The 16,019-nt window shown below is 43.8% G+C and overlaps 2 protein-coding genes across 4 annotated transcripts in view; both read left to right on the top strand.

The window, feature by feature from the left end:
* The window catches only part of LOC309444915 (uncharacterized protein F13E9.13, mitochondrial-like), a 49,157-nt gene extending 36,737 nt beyond the window's left edge, over positions 1-12,420 (top strand). The window contains exon 8 of one of the 3 annotated variants that reach the window (XM_082063226.1): positions 12,284-12,420. In XM_082063226.1, coding sequence (XP_081919352.1) covers positions 12,284-12,312 — 29 coding nt within the window. In that variant the 3' untranslated portion in view covers positions 12,313-12,420. Of the gene's footprint in view, positions 1-1,835; positions 1,868-11,167; positions 11,318-12,283 lie in introns of those variants that run through there. The other 2 variants (XM_082063228.1, XM_082063229.1) reach the window with 2 other exon arrangements.
* LOC309444916 (protein C19orf12) lies at positions 11,185-15,987 on the top strand. Its single transcript, XM_082063231.1, has 3 exons — positions 11,185-11,324; positions 12,284-12,455; positions 14,689-15,987. The coding sequence occupies exons 1-3, from the start codon at positions 11,187-11,189 to the stop codon at positions 14,952-14,954; spliced, it is 576 nt and encodes a 191-aa protein (XP_081919357.1). The 5' UTR covers positions 11,185-11,186; the 3' UTR covers positions 14,955-15,987.
* Positions 15,988-16,019: the final 32 nt, after the last annotated feature.

The following is a 16,019-nucleotide window of genomic DNA, read 5'->3' as shown; positions in this document are numbered from 1 at the left end:
CTTGTACAGTCTGTAACACAATAGAGCCCTGATTGGGGTTCCCTAGATGCTACAAATAGTAATACAAGTTGTTATAATAATGAATACGTGGTTCATAGTGTAAGACTACCAAACTCAGTTCATGCAGCCTGCTGAAGCATCACTTGATAATTCTGTTTGCGTTTACCACTAACTATGGCATACTGGCTATGTCTTGACAGTTGGGGCCTCAGCACAGTAAGCCATTTAAGCTTTTGTTTGTGTTTAAATAGGTGCTCAAATTTGCATTTGAGTCTGTGGTTGTTAGTGTATACATATATATGCTTAAAGTTAAGCTTGTGGTTAAAAACTCTTGTCCTTAATTGCACGGGTTTGTTATCCCACCACCACTCCCGTGCCTATACTGGGAGGTGTTGGGCACAGAAGGACAGTGTGCCAGGATATGTGTTTCGTTCTCAGGCTGAAGTTACAGGTGCAAGAGCAGGAAGATGCCTCTGCCCAGGAGCTGAGCAGCTGCTTGGGTGTAGATTGTAGCAAGGGTTGGAAGCCCAGAGCCAGGAGCTGGCGCTTTCCTTCCTCCAGCGGCTGCACCCCTGGCCGCTGTCACTGCTGGGCACCCTTGGACTGAGAGCTGATACCCAACAGGTGCAGTCTCCTGTGACGGATTTGGTTCAGTTCTACTGTTATCCTCACTGGGAATTTCAGCACTATTGTTTATGTGCATTAATTGATACAAATAATTACTATTCAGCCCCTGACTCTGCATCCCCAGGCCCTACCCTTGTGAGTTCCAGTGACTTAGTCTCGTAATTTTTTTTTCAGATTAAGTTTTCCACAAAGAGTCCCTTATTGCTTGTTACATGGTTTGTTATGGATATTGGTTCTAGTCCCAGGTTTTTTTCTATTCCCACTGAACTGCATGTCTGGATTTTAGTTATCTATGTGCGGTTTAGGTGTGTGATTACCTGCTTGTTGCTAGTTAGTTCTCTGTTGTGTACTACCCCCAATTTACCAAGCCTGTGTAACAAAACTGTTTAAAATTATTAACTTGTTACATTACCTCTCTTGAGTATGTATGTTGCTTTATAAGGAATCTGAGTCGTTGTTGAGTTGGTTCTATGTTTGTAATTAGTTTAAAATATTTATTATAGCAGCTAGGTTTGTCACTGTTAACTGTGCTTTACTGAAATTTCATGATCTACAGCACACCCTAGTGATATCTGGAAATCATGAAGTTAGATCAAATCAATTCTACTTCCTTTGTGGTGAAGCAAAACTTTGGACTCATTAAGCAAAGTCCAGGAAAGTAAAAGCCTTCATATCCAAAATGGGAAGTGGGTTGAATCCCTTAGTTTATTTATATATATATATATTAGAAACTGAGACTGCAGGATATTCTTCTGTGAAAAGAACATTTGTATAATGAGTTCATCTGATTTTCAATCTATAATGTTGGGTGTATTTTACAACAGATCATGGGGAAAAGCAGCCCAGGGTTGTGAGAAGAGAGAATATTTGTTGGGTTCCCTCTTAGACTGGAAAGAGAAACCAGATGCAACTGAGGCATTGTGGAGGAAAGCTGCAGGCAGTCTTCACAGGTCAGAAGCCTGAATGATCATTTACTGTCTTATGGCTAGAACATTAAAATTTATGCTAGATATTCAATTTCTTCTTTTGCAGGTGGTTAGGTCACTTGGTTTTTCAGGTGATGGTACCTATACTTAGTTTTCAGTGGCCAACAGGCCCCATATGATCCTGCAAAGAGACATGCACCTTCCTCACTTTTTAGGCTACCTTGCACTCACCTTTTTCTGGATTTCTGTATTTCAATCATTTTATTTTGTTTTAATTGTCAGAGTGCACAGAATATTAAGGGTTCTGAATTGGCTGCTGTTGACCCTCTGAAAGATGAAGAAGAGAAAGGAGGTTTGAGAAGAGGTCAGAGCAAGAAGCATAAATAAATTGTCAAGAAGGAAGGTAAATATTTATCAGAGGTTAAATCAAATTGGTGACAGGTGAATAACACTGAATGGAAGTAAAAACAATATGTGCATCAGAGATGAGTGTAGGCCTTGCAAGTTATGAGTTCTCAAAGAGAAACAGATGATTAATCAGAGAAACTCAAGTTAACAGTGCCCTGACCTCCCAACGTGCCCTGGGTATCTGCTGCAGATGCTGTCAAACACTTGGGTCGCTTGTGCAAGTTCAGGATACCAGTAGGGTTGTTGTTTGCTCTGTGTGTTGGCTGCAAAGAGCTGAGCTACCCCAGAAAAAGCAGGTTTGGCCAGCAGACAAGCAGTGCTGAGGCTTTTGTTATTTTCATGAAGGGCCATGAGACCCTGACAAACACAAGGCAGCCTATACCAGTGCCCTCGGCCAGCTTGGAGCTCCAGCTTGGACCCGCTGGAAGATCTCATCGAGTACCTGTTACAGTACAGAGCATTACTTACCTATGTAAGGAAGAACTAAAAATGGGATCCTGCTTTCTGGCTCACTCACGCATGAGAAATCTGTAATATTTGGGGGACAGACGAGTTTCCTCTCAGACCTCTTTCACTCTTGTCAGGTAATCCAAACAATAATGGAAATGAGCATTTTGTTTTATGTAAATAAAAACAAAAAGTTTGCACTAATTTATGGTATTTATTTAAATGACATGCAAATTACTTTGTGAAACTTAGAGGGGAAAGCAGCACAACTGAAACAGCACAATTGTTTCCAAGAACATTCATTTCAAATCCACATACAATATTTCATTCATGCTTAATTATTTCCCCAATGCTAGTCTAAGCATTACTAGTTTCCTTTGTCTTTTTGCTTTTGCATGCAGTGTGATTAGCAGAACTGCTTGTGCTCTACCAACTCCTGCACATATGGGGTTTAGCCTCATTGTTCAAGGGGTGGAGCAACAAGCAATGTGAACACTCATGCTGCCAAATTTGGCATACGTGAGCCCTCCAAAGTATACAGATATCACCCGTTTCATTTAAATCCCTGTCCATATTTTGCATTGCTACCATAATGGCAACTCCATTGTCTGGGTGTATTATTTGAAGCAGCTTTTCTCCCATTGTTTGTGCACTGTAATCCTTGAGGTTTCTGTAGTCATCGTGAGCAGCTTACTTGAAAGAAATCACTTAGCTCTCACAGATCCCTCCCTCTGAACCTGCTGGCAAAGGAACGGGCCATGACTAAAGCATGAGACCTGTGATCTTTCTGAAGAAAATCTCCTCAGTAGAGTTTATAATTTGTTGCTTTCATGGGGCTCTGTTCTCAGGGCTTGGACTCAGTGTTATCTTTCGTCCCCCATGGATTTTTCTACAAGGCATGATGGGAATGTAGGCTGAGAAAAAGAGTCATAATGCTGGCTGTGGATGTGTACCCTAACGTTTTACACACGTTTCAAATACTGGCAAAGGGAGACATCTACTGTTTGACAGAAATTAAGGACAGTTGTTTATTCTAATTGCAGCAAAATCTTAAGTCTTTTATTCTTCCATGTTATAGAGATTGGCACATCCTGCTGTGAGCCTTTTCAACAGACTTTTGAGAACTTAATGCTTGTCTACTTAGGGCAGAATGAAAGATCCCCTGGAACTTATCATACAGAAGGGGCTGCCCAGTTCTTTCCTATTGCTATTCATCTGCTTGGTCAATGCTTTCTACTCCAGTGGCACTTGAGTCTCATGACTGTGTATATGCACGCCGTTGTAGGTAAAGCCAACTGGCATTAGCTCTTCTTTATAAATTATGCCCGTTTGAATGCACATCATTTTACTCCCAAGACAGTCATTGATGATGATTTTAAGGCAGTCGTTCCCAAATTGAGGTCTGCAGAAAGCCAGCAAAGGGCCTCTTTGTATTTTGCAGAGAGTTTCCAGTTCTTTTTGTTTCCAAAGTCTAAATCACGTTATAGGACAGCTACAAATATGGTATAAACACTGCCCTGCTCTTCATTTAGCTCAGCGATAGCTCTTTAGAGAACCCTGTTGTAGCCACATAGGCATTATGTGATCCCAAATCACACCCTTGTGACTGCAAGTGAAGCAGAGAGGTGGCCCGGGAGGCAATATTAAAATAGAACATGCTAAACTGTGTAGGTCTGAAAACTCCATTGTAACACATTTAAGTATTGGCAGTGACTTCTGGAAGCTTTGGATCTTGTCCATCATTGAAGAGAGTGATTCAAATTCACCTTTTTGTCATCTTGTCTCCAACCTATCACAAGAGAAATGAAATCATGCAATGCAAACTGTACAAGCTGGCCTGTTCCCTCCCAGCCCGCTACCCCGCTGACTGCGAGCTCCCTCTTGCCTGCCACGTTACCACAACTCAGACCTGAAGAGGCTGCACAGAATTGTTCTGTGTTCCCTGAAGAACAGGAAACTTTGTCTTAACAGCTTTGTAAAATTTGGGCTCTCATTCAGAACTCGTGAATGTGCTGTAATGCTGGAAGTTAAATTGGCCAAGGACCCAAGTCAGGTTGTTTGTTCTTACTCTTTGAGTCTCCAAAGTACCGTGTGTTTGGGGCCAGAATTATATGTAGCTGAACATCTATTGTTCTCAGACTCCATGAGCACCAGGTTATGGTACAGATTTCTCACACCACTGAATAGTAGCAAGCATGGAAATCTGTCATTGTTGTTACCGACAGCTTCAAATGTCATCCTTCCATCCTTGGTACTAGAATGCTTTCTTTGTCCCTTAACTGAATTTACAATACGCATTTTAGATCTGATTTTGAACTTTGTCTGGTTTATGTATGCCCTTTAATTACAGGTTTGAAGGAACCTCAGATGCACTGTTCTTAGATACATTTTGCAAAAGTGATGAGTGGCAGAAGAGGTTGTAAAGATTGGTTCTTTTTTAGCTCATCTCTGGAAACCTTGCAGGTATTCTGTGTATCTGTTTTTTAACCAGGATTTTATTTCCACTTCAGTGTTCATACACGCTATAACATATAAACATGTAAGCTAATTTCAGGACACCGACTTTTACATTTAAATTTGCTGTAGCTTTTTCTGAAAAGGCCACAAAATGGCTACTCTGTACCAATAAACACAATTACTGAATTACGCTGCTGAAGCAGTAAAAAAAACCAAATAATAAATGACTAGTATAATAAAAGTCTGAAAGAGCAGAAGACAGGTATAGTGTTTGCAAGTAAGGATAAGCCTGAAGTATCTTTAACTGCTTGCTTGGACAGTGCTAGCTAGCAGTGTGTGCTTTATTCCAAAGCGCCAGCCTATATTTTTGGATCATCTTTCAAGACTGAGATGATATAAGGCAATTAATAGTGTTTTGTGACCTTCTGCACCAGTAGTCCATCTTTTTGGCACTGAAACTGATTTTGCCCAACTTGGCACTTTATCACCTGAGAGGATGCAGGGAGACCAAAGCAGCACCTTTTACAACAGCAGTGGAATGATTTAATTCAGTCACATTCACCGTTTCCTACAAGCTGATGAGGCAAACCTCTTCTTTGCTTAATGTCACATAAGGTACATTGAAAGGCTGTGAAGAGACAGATGTTCTATATCTTCACTTCATATGCAAAAACCTGTTATATCCTTTATTTGCATTCAATTAGAAGTCAGACCCTGATGAATATCTAATGTAGGAAATGGGGAAAAGATTTGCCATCAAGCATATGCTTTGCTTGTAGTGGATCTCTGTAACCTGCTACTGTTTCTTCCTGTAGTGATTCGGTAATTTTTCTTGAATTATTTATACCGGCATGCAGAGAGGTGAAGAGTGTTAATAGGTGAAAATTGGAGTTAGGTTCCTGGTTTTAGAAATGTAACTTCTCCTTGTTGCACAGAGTTCCAGAGAGATTGTCATTCCTTTTAAACAGCCATTCTGCACTTGCAAAATTTTCCCTACTAAGTGGCTCTGTTTAAGGACTTAAATGCCATAGCATTACTTTATATTCATTTTCAATACAGGTTGTGCCTTGTTTGATCTTGAGAAGCTCACCCTTTTCTTGGTAATCCGAAGTATAATATCAGGAACTCAGAAGTTATAGAACTGTATTGTTGTCAAGAAGGGAAGGTTCAAATGATAAACATAATATGAAGCAGAAGCGGCAGACACTTTCAGAACAGCTGCTGTTATTCCTGTGACCCTATGCGAGCACACGTATCAGGACTCTATAGACCCAGGGAGAGATGTATATTGTCTAGGGCCCCAGACATTAGACAGGGATAAGCAAAACAGCTTTTCTTCAGTGCAGAGTAGGGTTTCCCAGACTTCTGAGGGAATGAATAGAAATCTCTTACCCTCCTAAACTTCGGTATGAATAGAAACCTGCTATGTCACATCTTCTATCCCCTTTCTTTGTGGGCCACTCCCATCACATGTTCTGGGGAACAGATGACATTTCTTCATTTCTCCTCTCTTGTCCTTGCTTTGATGTAACATTGTAAATTAAATCATCCTCACTCATATCCAAGTTGACAAGGGGAATCTCAGGACTATTCTTAGGTGCTTTGCAAACTTAGAGAAAGGGATCTGTATTACTTGTACATGCCTCAAGTTTCACATGTTTTTTTCCTGCCGTTTTCATAGAAAGGAGTTTAAAGTTTTTAAGGAAAAAAAAAAATGCAACTAGATGACATGATGAAACTAAGTCTGTGTGCAGACAGTTGCTCAGTCCTGGCACAGAAGAAAATTTAGAGAAACAGCTTCTTTCTGTCCAACAAGATTAAGTGCCTAGTCTTAAGAAAAAATATAAAGGTTTCCTGTGAAGGTAACAGGTATTTCAGATAATTGCATCAGGTGTTTCTGGACAGTTCCTCCAGACGGAGCCTGCTGCTGGTGGCATTTTCTTGAGATGCCGTAAGGAGCAGGCTGGAAGCCAGAGTGAATCATTGTGTTGGTAGCAACAGCCCCTCTCCAGCTGAAACCGTTCCTGGCACCTCTTGGCTTGTCTCCTACTGTGTCAAAAGCCGTGAAGTTACACAGTGAACCCAGCGTGCTGAGGACATCCTGAACTGGTTTGTGGTTATTTTGGGTTCTGCTGTATGTTAGGGAAGGACTTGACAGAAATTTGCCAAGTGGCTCATCAAACCCAAAGCTGTAGTTGATCTCCGATACTTGCGTTTGACAGATGACTTGAGGCTTTTGGGGGGTGAAAGGTTTTGGGTTGTTTTTTTTCCCCTCTTGATTTTTAAAAGTACAGAGCTCCTAGTAACCTGAAGAGTAAAAAGATGCACAACATTCTGATAAAGGAAATTAAATAGTGCATCAATGCTGATAAAGGGCACAAAGAGAACTATGATATCAGAATAGCAATGACATCTAGTACTTAAAAGAGGCCAGCAAGTACATTGAGATTATTGGCAGGATCAGATTTGCAGCAGGACCGCCTTGAACAGCTCTCATGTCACCAGCTCCTAGAATTTAAAAAGCATGTGAGAATTAATCTCAGGTGCTAATTATTTGTTAAGAGTAGATGTTAAAATGCATAAATACACGCTAGAGTTACGGTGACAAATCCAGCCAGAATACACATCCCTGTAGAGGAGAACGCAGCCAGCAGTGCGGTCCTTTTTCGCATCTTTTTCTCACGTTTAGGACGCGCTTTCCCAACCGGCTGCAGGTGATGGAGCCCACTGGGTACCGACCCTGGGCGGGAGAAAAACTATTGCAGGTCTTGCTGCCTCAGTGAGACTGAAGAGAGGATTTCTGTGCTGATTGCTTGGGCTCACGGAATGCTCGGTGGGATGTATGGTGTGCTGATTCACATGTATTGGTTAATGCTCGCCAAGGAGAATAACGGGCATGCCATCATGTGCTGGCTGGTCACAACGTACAGAATCACAGCTTAACCAGCTCATTGCAATAACCAGGTTCCCGCTGACTTCAACAGAGCTGGATTTCTCTGAGAGAACAGCATGACTGGCAGCAGCATGTACATCCTTGAAGGATACATGTTGCACTGTTATTTTACATTTTCATTTTAGTAACTTCTACCATAGTAAAAAAATAGACATAATAAATACCTGCTGATGTAGCCCTAAGAACTTGTATTTTTAACTGGAGTAGTGAAGTAATGATTCACTTTGGGATAGAGTGATAAAAATCCCCTCCTTTGATGGTTGGCAGACTTCATTGCTTTTAATTTTGCCCCTTGGAAGGCTGCTTACAGCTGGAGTTTGGGGTATTACTTTTTAAAATGTAGATGGCATTTTTGATCTTTGCTCATTTTAGGAATTACATTTGCTTTTTACATTCAAATCATAAAAATCAAGAGCACCAGTAGACCTGTAACATTTTGAGTTGTTACACAGAGGGTTATTTTATGTGATCGTATAAAGCTTGGGGAGGTTAAGAAGTCCCCAGTGCAGCCACAGGAAAGGGACAAAATTTGTGAGTTATGTTCCTCCCTCTTTTCCTCATCCTGCTTTTTCATCTTCTCAACAAGGAACCGAGGGGAGATGCTTTACCTTAAATCAGAAATGAAATCATAATAAGGGCTTAGCTGACAAAAACCTCTGTTAATAATCTCTTCTTGCGAAACGGCAGCATTTTTAACATTACGCAGTAACTTTCCAAAGATCGTACTGGTGTTGAAAAACTGTGATATTTCAGGAGCCATATGTGACACAGCTGTTGAGCGCTGCTTCAGTGCAGAGCCTGTTTGATCACATATGGTGCTGTACCAGACTAGCACGCTGCACTTTACCGGGCTGGTGACTGAAATAAACTTGCGTGAAAAGTATGCAAAAGTATTATCAGGTTATATTCTCAGATTAGGGCCAGGGTTGTCCTACCCTGTTTCCCCAAAAATAAGACTTACACTTAAAATAAGCCCTAGCATGATTTTTCAGGATTTTTGAGGATGCTCAAAATATAAGCCATACTCCAAAAATAAGCCCTAGTTACAGGGCATTTAAAAAGTCAATTTAAATAGTGTCCAGGCAGCTATACATGTAAAAAAAGTAAAATTAATTGGCAACAGAATGCAGCAGGACAGGCAGACCCTTCACCAAGAAAAGCGGACACCTGACAGGCAACTGCCACTTGTGTTGCCAATGTGCTCAGAGCAGGTGACATGGACAAGAGGTGCTCGTTCAAGGAAAGTGCTATTGCTAGACACGAGAAACTGGGGCAAATTATTCTAAAGGAAACAGAGTCACAAGAAATTCAGGATGGAATTCAGGGTTTGGAGAGTTATGATGATGTTCCAGAATGCAATGACATATTTGAATAAATGTTGATGCTTTGAGAATAAATGTAGACTGTTGTTCATGGCAAAATAAGACATCCCATGAAAATAAGCCCTAATGCATCTTTTGGAGCAAAAATTAATATAAGAACCTGCCTTACTTTGGGGGAAACAAGGTAATAGAATTCTGTGGCAGAAGTCCCTCTCTTCCTCCCCCCGGTTCTCTCCCAGAGCAGAGCACCTGGAAACGCTGTGACACCTTGTCATGGTTTTCACAAGGGCCGTGTCCGCGCACCGGAGCAGCAGATGCTCCCCGGGGCGTGCCGTTATGTACCCAAACGAGCTCCGAGCCCCGGGGGAGCGGTGACGCCCGTCAGACCTCTGGCCTGGGCCGGGCGGGGACCGAGCGGGGCGGCCCGGGGCCGCTTTGCTGCCGGTGCCGCCGCGGGGGCGGGCGGGAGGAGGCGGCGGCAGCTCCTGCCCAACGCGCCCCGGGCTGCGCGCCCTCCCCGCGGAGCAGGCGCGGGAGCCGCCGCAGACCCGGCTGCAGCGGAGGGAGCCGGGCCCGCTCCCCCGGGCCTGCGGGACCGCCCCGCTCCCAGCGCGGCGCGGAGGTGAGGGCGGGCGGGCTGCCGGGGCTCGGCACTCCCTGGCGGGGCGGCCCCACCGCCGGAGCGGTCCCGCGGGTGGGCAGGGCCGGAGGCTGCGCTGCGCGGGGTCTCCGGGCCGCGCTCCTCCCCCGGTGCCGTAGCCGTGTCCTACCCGGTCTCCTCTGAGCCGGGAGCCGCGGGTGCTGCCGGCCCTGCCCGCTGAGGTAGGCGGCCGGGAGGCGGCAGGAGGAGGGAGGCAAGGGAGGAAGGAAGGGCCGCCGCGGGGCTCGGCGCCGGCTCTGCTCGGGCCGGCCCCGCTGTTCGCTCCGCTGCGCAGGGAGCGCCCTCCACCCCGGCCCCGTGTCGGGGGGAAGATTGCCGCAGTGCCGGGTGCGGCTGCGGCGGCCGGCACTGCGGAGCGGGGCCGGGGCCCACAGCCCGGCGGGGGCCGGGGCCGCCCCGGGGAGGGCGGCGTGGGGGTCCGGGCCGAGCGGTCTGGCGGGGCACCCCCCGCCTTTGGGGGCGGCGAGGAGAGGCTTAAAAACCTTGGGCTCGGCTTGACCTCTTCATTGACTGCCGATTTCTTTTTCCCCCAAGTTACATTGCAGCTGAATCATCGCTTCAGCGATAGTAAACCCGAAATAGGCGTTGTCGGAGGATAAAAAAATATATCTGAACTGTAATTAAATTTCAGCTATTTGAAAGAGTTTATAATTACATTTTATGCTCAGTCTATTTTAGCCATAAAGATTTTAATAAATTTTAAAATCTTCAGGAGACTTTGATTAATTTTAGTGAGCTGATATTTGTTTTTGTAGTGAGTTGGGGAAAGCACCTTCAGTTTTCAGGCTTAGTTAGATTTTGGAGATACCACTGAGATGTTCTGTGCCAAGTGTCTCTAGAGGGGACCAAGCACTATTTTCCAAGTGTCAGCTCTTTTTTTCTTAACTGCAAATCTATTTGTTTTGGCTTCAATATCAGCTAGTTGATGCAAGCGATCTGTAACTCACTCTTTTCTGAATACTGCCCTCAAGATGGAGGAGCTGGCTAGGAAATGGAAAAGAAATCCACCCTCAGTTTGTAAGTTAAAAAGACATTGAGTGGGTCTAAAAAAACTTAAGGGCTGAAGGAGTTATGGCCAGTATTTCACATATACCTTGTAATTTGGCAGTCCAGGTAAGTGGGATATCCTGAGTGTCTAGACAGGTTAGGCCTCAGATTTCCTTTAGTCTTATTGGAAGGAGATAATTCCCATTGAACGTTTACCTGCTTTTTTTATTCCAGGTTATTACAACTTGGTGTGTTCAAAGCACTTTGTGCACCACCAGGTAGCAGTGTGATTCCTGTTTTCATTATGGTCTGTGTTTTTTTCACTCTGAAGCGCTTTGCACTTTGAATCTAATAGTGAAAGAGTCTTTTATTTATCCAGAGAAACCCTGGAGCAGTTGATGACCATTGCGCTGCTCGAGCTGCCACGTTGCCCTAAGGAAACCTCGCGGTGCTGGCAGTGGCAGATGGAGCAATGCGGTGGCTTTCTGCGGACAGCACCTTCTACACACTGCAGGAACCTGATGCCCCAGCTTCAGGTTTCTTTGCTCCCAAAATATCTTTTTACATCCATAATGATTCGGTTGTTTTAGGAAATTGTGGAAGTCAGTCAGTTCGGGGAAAAGCAGATTACGGTAACTCTCAGGGACAGCTGTTTTGTGTTGTCGGCTCTCCGACGTGGTGAATCATAGTGAGTGAGATAATGAGAGTCGTCTCACGTGTCTGCTGAGTCCAGACTCCTGTATGTGAGCACCCTTGCGTTTCTGATGCCCTGTATACAGAGCCCCCTGTTTATTCCCACTCCCAGGTCTCTCCTCTGACTCCTCCTGAAATCTGTTCCCTTCCGCCTTCAGAAATCAGTGCAGAAACGTTTAAGCATGTAACAAAATGGGGAGAAGAAGTGATATGTGAAAACAAAAACCTGATTTGTGGCAAGATTTAGGACAAGGAGAAAATACCTAACAAGTTTGTCAATTCTGATCTGCTGGTTGCAGTAGAGTGAGGCTCTGCTTTGTCTTTTTCCCAGAGCTGTGTGCGATGCTGAATGCACACGGCAATTCCTTGAGGCAAAGGCAGTGAGTGCACTGTAGAAGTCTTTCAAGCAAGCGTAACATTGGCCAAAGGCCCTGTCTCTCAACCAGGGGGTGTGGGCATGACCATGGTGCTCCATCAACCTGGAGGTTCCTGTTGCTTTTGGGTGCCAGTGGGGCAGCCATCTGCCACACTTGACCTTGTTTAGTCTTCTGAATTTGTCATAAAAACAGATTATTAATACTGGTCTACCCTGTGGTTTCATGTGCAGATCCAGTAACCTTCAGCAGTTTCTTAGTAGGTTTGGCTTTCCCAGAAATGAAAGAGAAAGCAAAAGTATTTTTTTCCTGTATTGACTGTACCTTTGTCCTTTTAGCCTCATAGACTCCTGAACTCTGTTCGTTTAGCAGCAACATTTAGTTCCTGTTGCAGCGATCCAAAGATAACTTAGAACATCTTTTTCCAGGATCTCGCCAAGATGCCCCTCAATGTTGACAATGTGATGAAACTGTTCTGCCATCTCTCGGAGCAGAAGGGGATGAAAGCTGCAGTCAAACACTCTGGCTCAGGAGCACTGCTGGCGGGTGCAGGAGCATTTATAGGGGGTCTGATGGGAGGTCCACCTGGAATCGCTGTAGGTAAGTGTGTTTTGCTTTAGAACAAGAAGTGTGGTTAACTCCCTAGCAAGTCTGTGTAGCAGGCGTGGGTTGAAGGCAAGGGGGGTGCAGCACTGGGGGCTCTACAAGGTGCCATTTCACATACTGGCTCTTTAGAAACGAGGTGTCTGTCGGGAAGGCATGTCAGTGTTTCCTTCTAGGGCAACAGTGACCTTGCTGACTTTGGCTCCTGTGCTGCAGAGGGGAACCCATGCAGAGGTGGGAGGTTGGGAGAGTGGCGGCTCTGAAATGCTTCGCACAGGCTGTTAACAAACCATTTGCTTTTGGCTGGTAGAGCCGGGTTCGCACCTGCTGAGGTAGAGCAGTGCCCCAGGGGTGGGATAGCAGAGTGAAGGAAGCAGTTGGGAGAATTCCGGCAGGGGGATTGGACTAGACGATCTTTTGAGGTCCCTTCCAATCCCTAACATTCTGTGGGATTCTGTGTGTAAAGTGAGGGTGAATGAGCATTCTTAGTCAGCCTTAGCAAGGGAGAGGATCATCTTCCTCATGATTTTATTAAAAATAATACTTATTTCTCTATTTTAGAAGTACTTGCTATCCACTTCTTGGTGAACTTGTTTTTTTCTTCTGGAATTCATTATTCCCCATCACTTAGCTTTTTCACTTGTATGGAAAATTACAGGAAGGCTAGAGACTAGTAGTAAAAAATTGTCTCTCCTCTGTAGCTCTTGAATTAAGAGTTGTCTGGTTTGAAAGCTGTCTTCTCACTGAATTGGTGTGGGCCTTGATCCTTGAATGCTCCTTGCTCATGTGAGCAGTTCCAGCGATTTCACAGGCTCACTGATATAGGAGTGAATTGCAGTATGCCTGTGTGAGGGTTAGCAAGGTGGATTACAAACAATGACCAAATAATATGTGAGGAGTGATAACCATAAGTGCAAAATGGAGCGGAGTATTTACTTCTTGTATAAGTTCAGAGTTAACCAACAGCCAAAAATAATATTTTTGACAAACATATGCCTGAAGTTGTCAGGAACAAAGAAGTGAAATTAAACTTTTGTAAGAAGTTTGTAAGCTGTAAATTAGAAGTAAAAGTAAAAATGTAAATGGCCTCATTCTTAAGCAAGGTGAAGAGAAACACTGAAGTTATTCTTGGATGTGTTTTCTTGTTTTGTTGGTTTGTTTAAGCTTTCCTAATGTCTCCCAGTCAAGCTCAGTGTTCTTCAGCACCTGGTGAAGGCACTGGAACAAGTATACCTACTACTGTATACCAAAAGTATACACTAATAAGTATATAGAATAAGAAATACTAAGTCTACCAAAAACTGTGTCCCAATCATAGTGCAACCAAACCAGAAGACCCTGATTTAACTTTTCATATGACAAAGGTAAATGACCCTGGGTCTTCAGTAGGTTTCAGGGCAGTTCCAAGGTGAATTTGCAATCAAGTGCACTTCCACTGACACAAAGAGCTGGGCCAGGTGTGGGACTGGACAGCTGGGATTGTCCTTATTGCTGCCATGCACCAACAATCAGAGAATGAATTACCTTCCATCTGCAGTGGTCACTGGATAGTCTTGCACTGCTTGTCTGAGAAGAATGGATTGTGGATGTGTTGCTTAGGGGGAACAAGTGCAATCATGTAACAAATCTTGTCTCAAGAGACAAGCAACTTGGACATCGATACTTGTAGTGGCTTTTGCATTAAGTGCCCCCGAATCAGATATTGATGTTCTCATAAAAGTTCCTTGAAGATGAATTCAGCCATCGTGGGCTTTCAAGTATTTCTGTGGTATCATGGAAAAAATTGCCAACTGAGTAAAGTGTGCAAATTAAGGAATTCTTGTCTAACGGAAGACTGCATCCCTGTGAGTGCAGAAATGAGTCTTTTGGAGCAGTGACTGCAGGTTGGAATTTTGGAGACAGAATCAGTTCTGAGGCCGCTTCCCTTCCTTGGGTGTGGTTTTATTTAGTAGTGGAACTTACACTAAAGAGACCAGTGCCCTAAGGTGCGTTATTCTGTTTCCAGTTTCTAGCAGGAAGCTATTAGCTTGGATTATGTCAAGAGTTCCTTTCTGATTGCTGTGGATCCTTCTTGGTGCTTTCAACACAGTGCATAAACCTAGTTAGAGGCATGCACAGCTCTGCATTGATTTCTCATCACACTGGGAACGTTGTTGATGAAGGCTGTGGATAGAATTTTAGGTTGTAACATTAACAGGTAAAGATTAACATCTCTCTCTCTCTTTTCTAGGAGGAGCACTTGGTGGATTGTGTGGCGCCTGGATGACTAGTGGACAGTTCAGGCCGGTCCCTCAGATTTTATCAGAATTGCCTCCTGCTGAGCAGCAGAAACTCTATGATGAAGCCATTGTTATTCTCCGGAACTTAGACTGGACTGATATTGTTCAGCTGACTGCTCTTGTCATGGGAAATGCCAGTCTCCAGCAGAAGTTGTTAGGAGTGCTGATGAATTATTTATCCAAAGAACTAAGAGCAGAGATACAGTATAGAGAATAAACCTTTCTAGAGCAGGCTTTTTACAGTGTAAAGAATTTTACTCTGACAGTTGTGTTTCTTCAACATAGCAATTATTAGTTATCAATACTAATTATGAATGTAGGTAGGTGTAAGTAGTGTTTTGGGGTTGGGTATTTGTTTTGTAAGGATAGTATTAGATGACTGCATCGTACTGACACTGTAGTAGGAATGAATTCAAAGTCACTGAAGGGAATTACACTTCTCTTACACTAATGTATCACTAGTTACAATTTTCAAAGTAATTGTGTTTTGTTTAGGAGATTTCATCCTGTTTGTGAAAGTGCTTTAAGTTTATTCTGTGAATGACACGTAGGTGCCAAAGCAGCCAGGGCACTTGGAAGAATTTTACCTCCTGTCTGCTTCAGTCCTTCAAAAGAAAGTTTTAAGTAGATTATTTTACTGTGAACTCAAAGATCTCAATCCTTACTTACTTATTGTCACATTTTTATTGTAACTCTTGAGTTATTTATTCCTTTCTGTAATAAGTGAAGCCGATGCCTAAGGAGGGCATAAAGCAACAGGTAACCAACCTGTGCATGAGTAGTAGCTCATGGTGTCCTAGAATGGGAAAGCACGGCAAGAATACTCTTTTAAAAAAAATTTAAAATGGGGAGCTGATTCTGCCCCTGTTGTGCTGTTCCTAGGATTAGGGTGGTCATTTCAGCATTGGCTTCTTGACTGAATCCAAACAGCTGGTCCTCTGTTTTCATTAACATATTGCTAAGAAGCATCATAGAGGCCTGTGTTTTGCTGTAGGGCAGATGAACTCTAAGATCTGGTGCTGAAATGTGAGGAGGGGGCAGCCCTGGGCTGCTCAGCTGCTGTGGGGTGACACCGGCTGCAGGTGGCACCGTGAGCTCCAAGGGCCATGTTGCCGAATAGCCCAGCCAGTTGTTCATTATTGTAAGACAAGTCTGTAAGTAGAACTATTTGCAGGCGTGCCTTCTTTTGTATGTAGTGAAACTGCTCTGGTAATTCCAGTTTTCCCCTAAAATAAAGATTCATCTCTCTGTGTGTGGTGAGGTTTCTGGAAGTTGAGCTTTA

The sequence above is a fragment of the Streptopelia decaocto genome, assembly GCF_964273445.1.
Source record: "Streptopelia decaocto genome assembly, chromosome: 11".
In the NCBI taxonomy this organism is placed as follows: Eukaryota; Metazoa; Chordata; class Aves; order Columbiformes; family Columbidae; genus Streptopelia; species Streptopelia decaocto.
The sequence above is the reverse complement of the archived record's forward strand: the minus strand, read 5'-3'. Positions and strand labels throughout refer to the sequence as shown.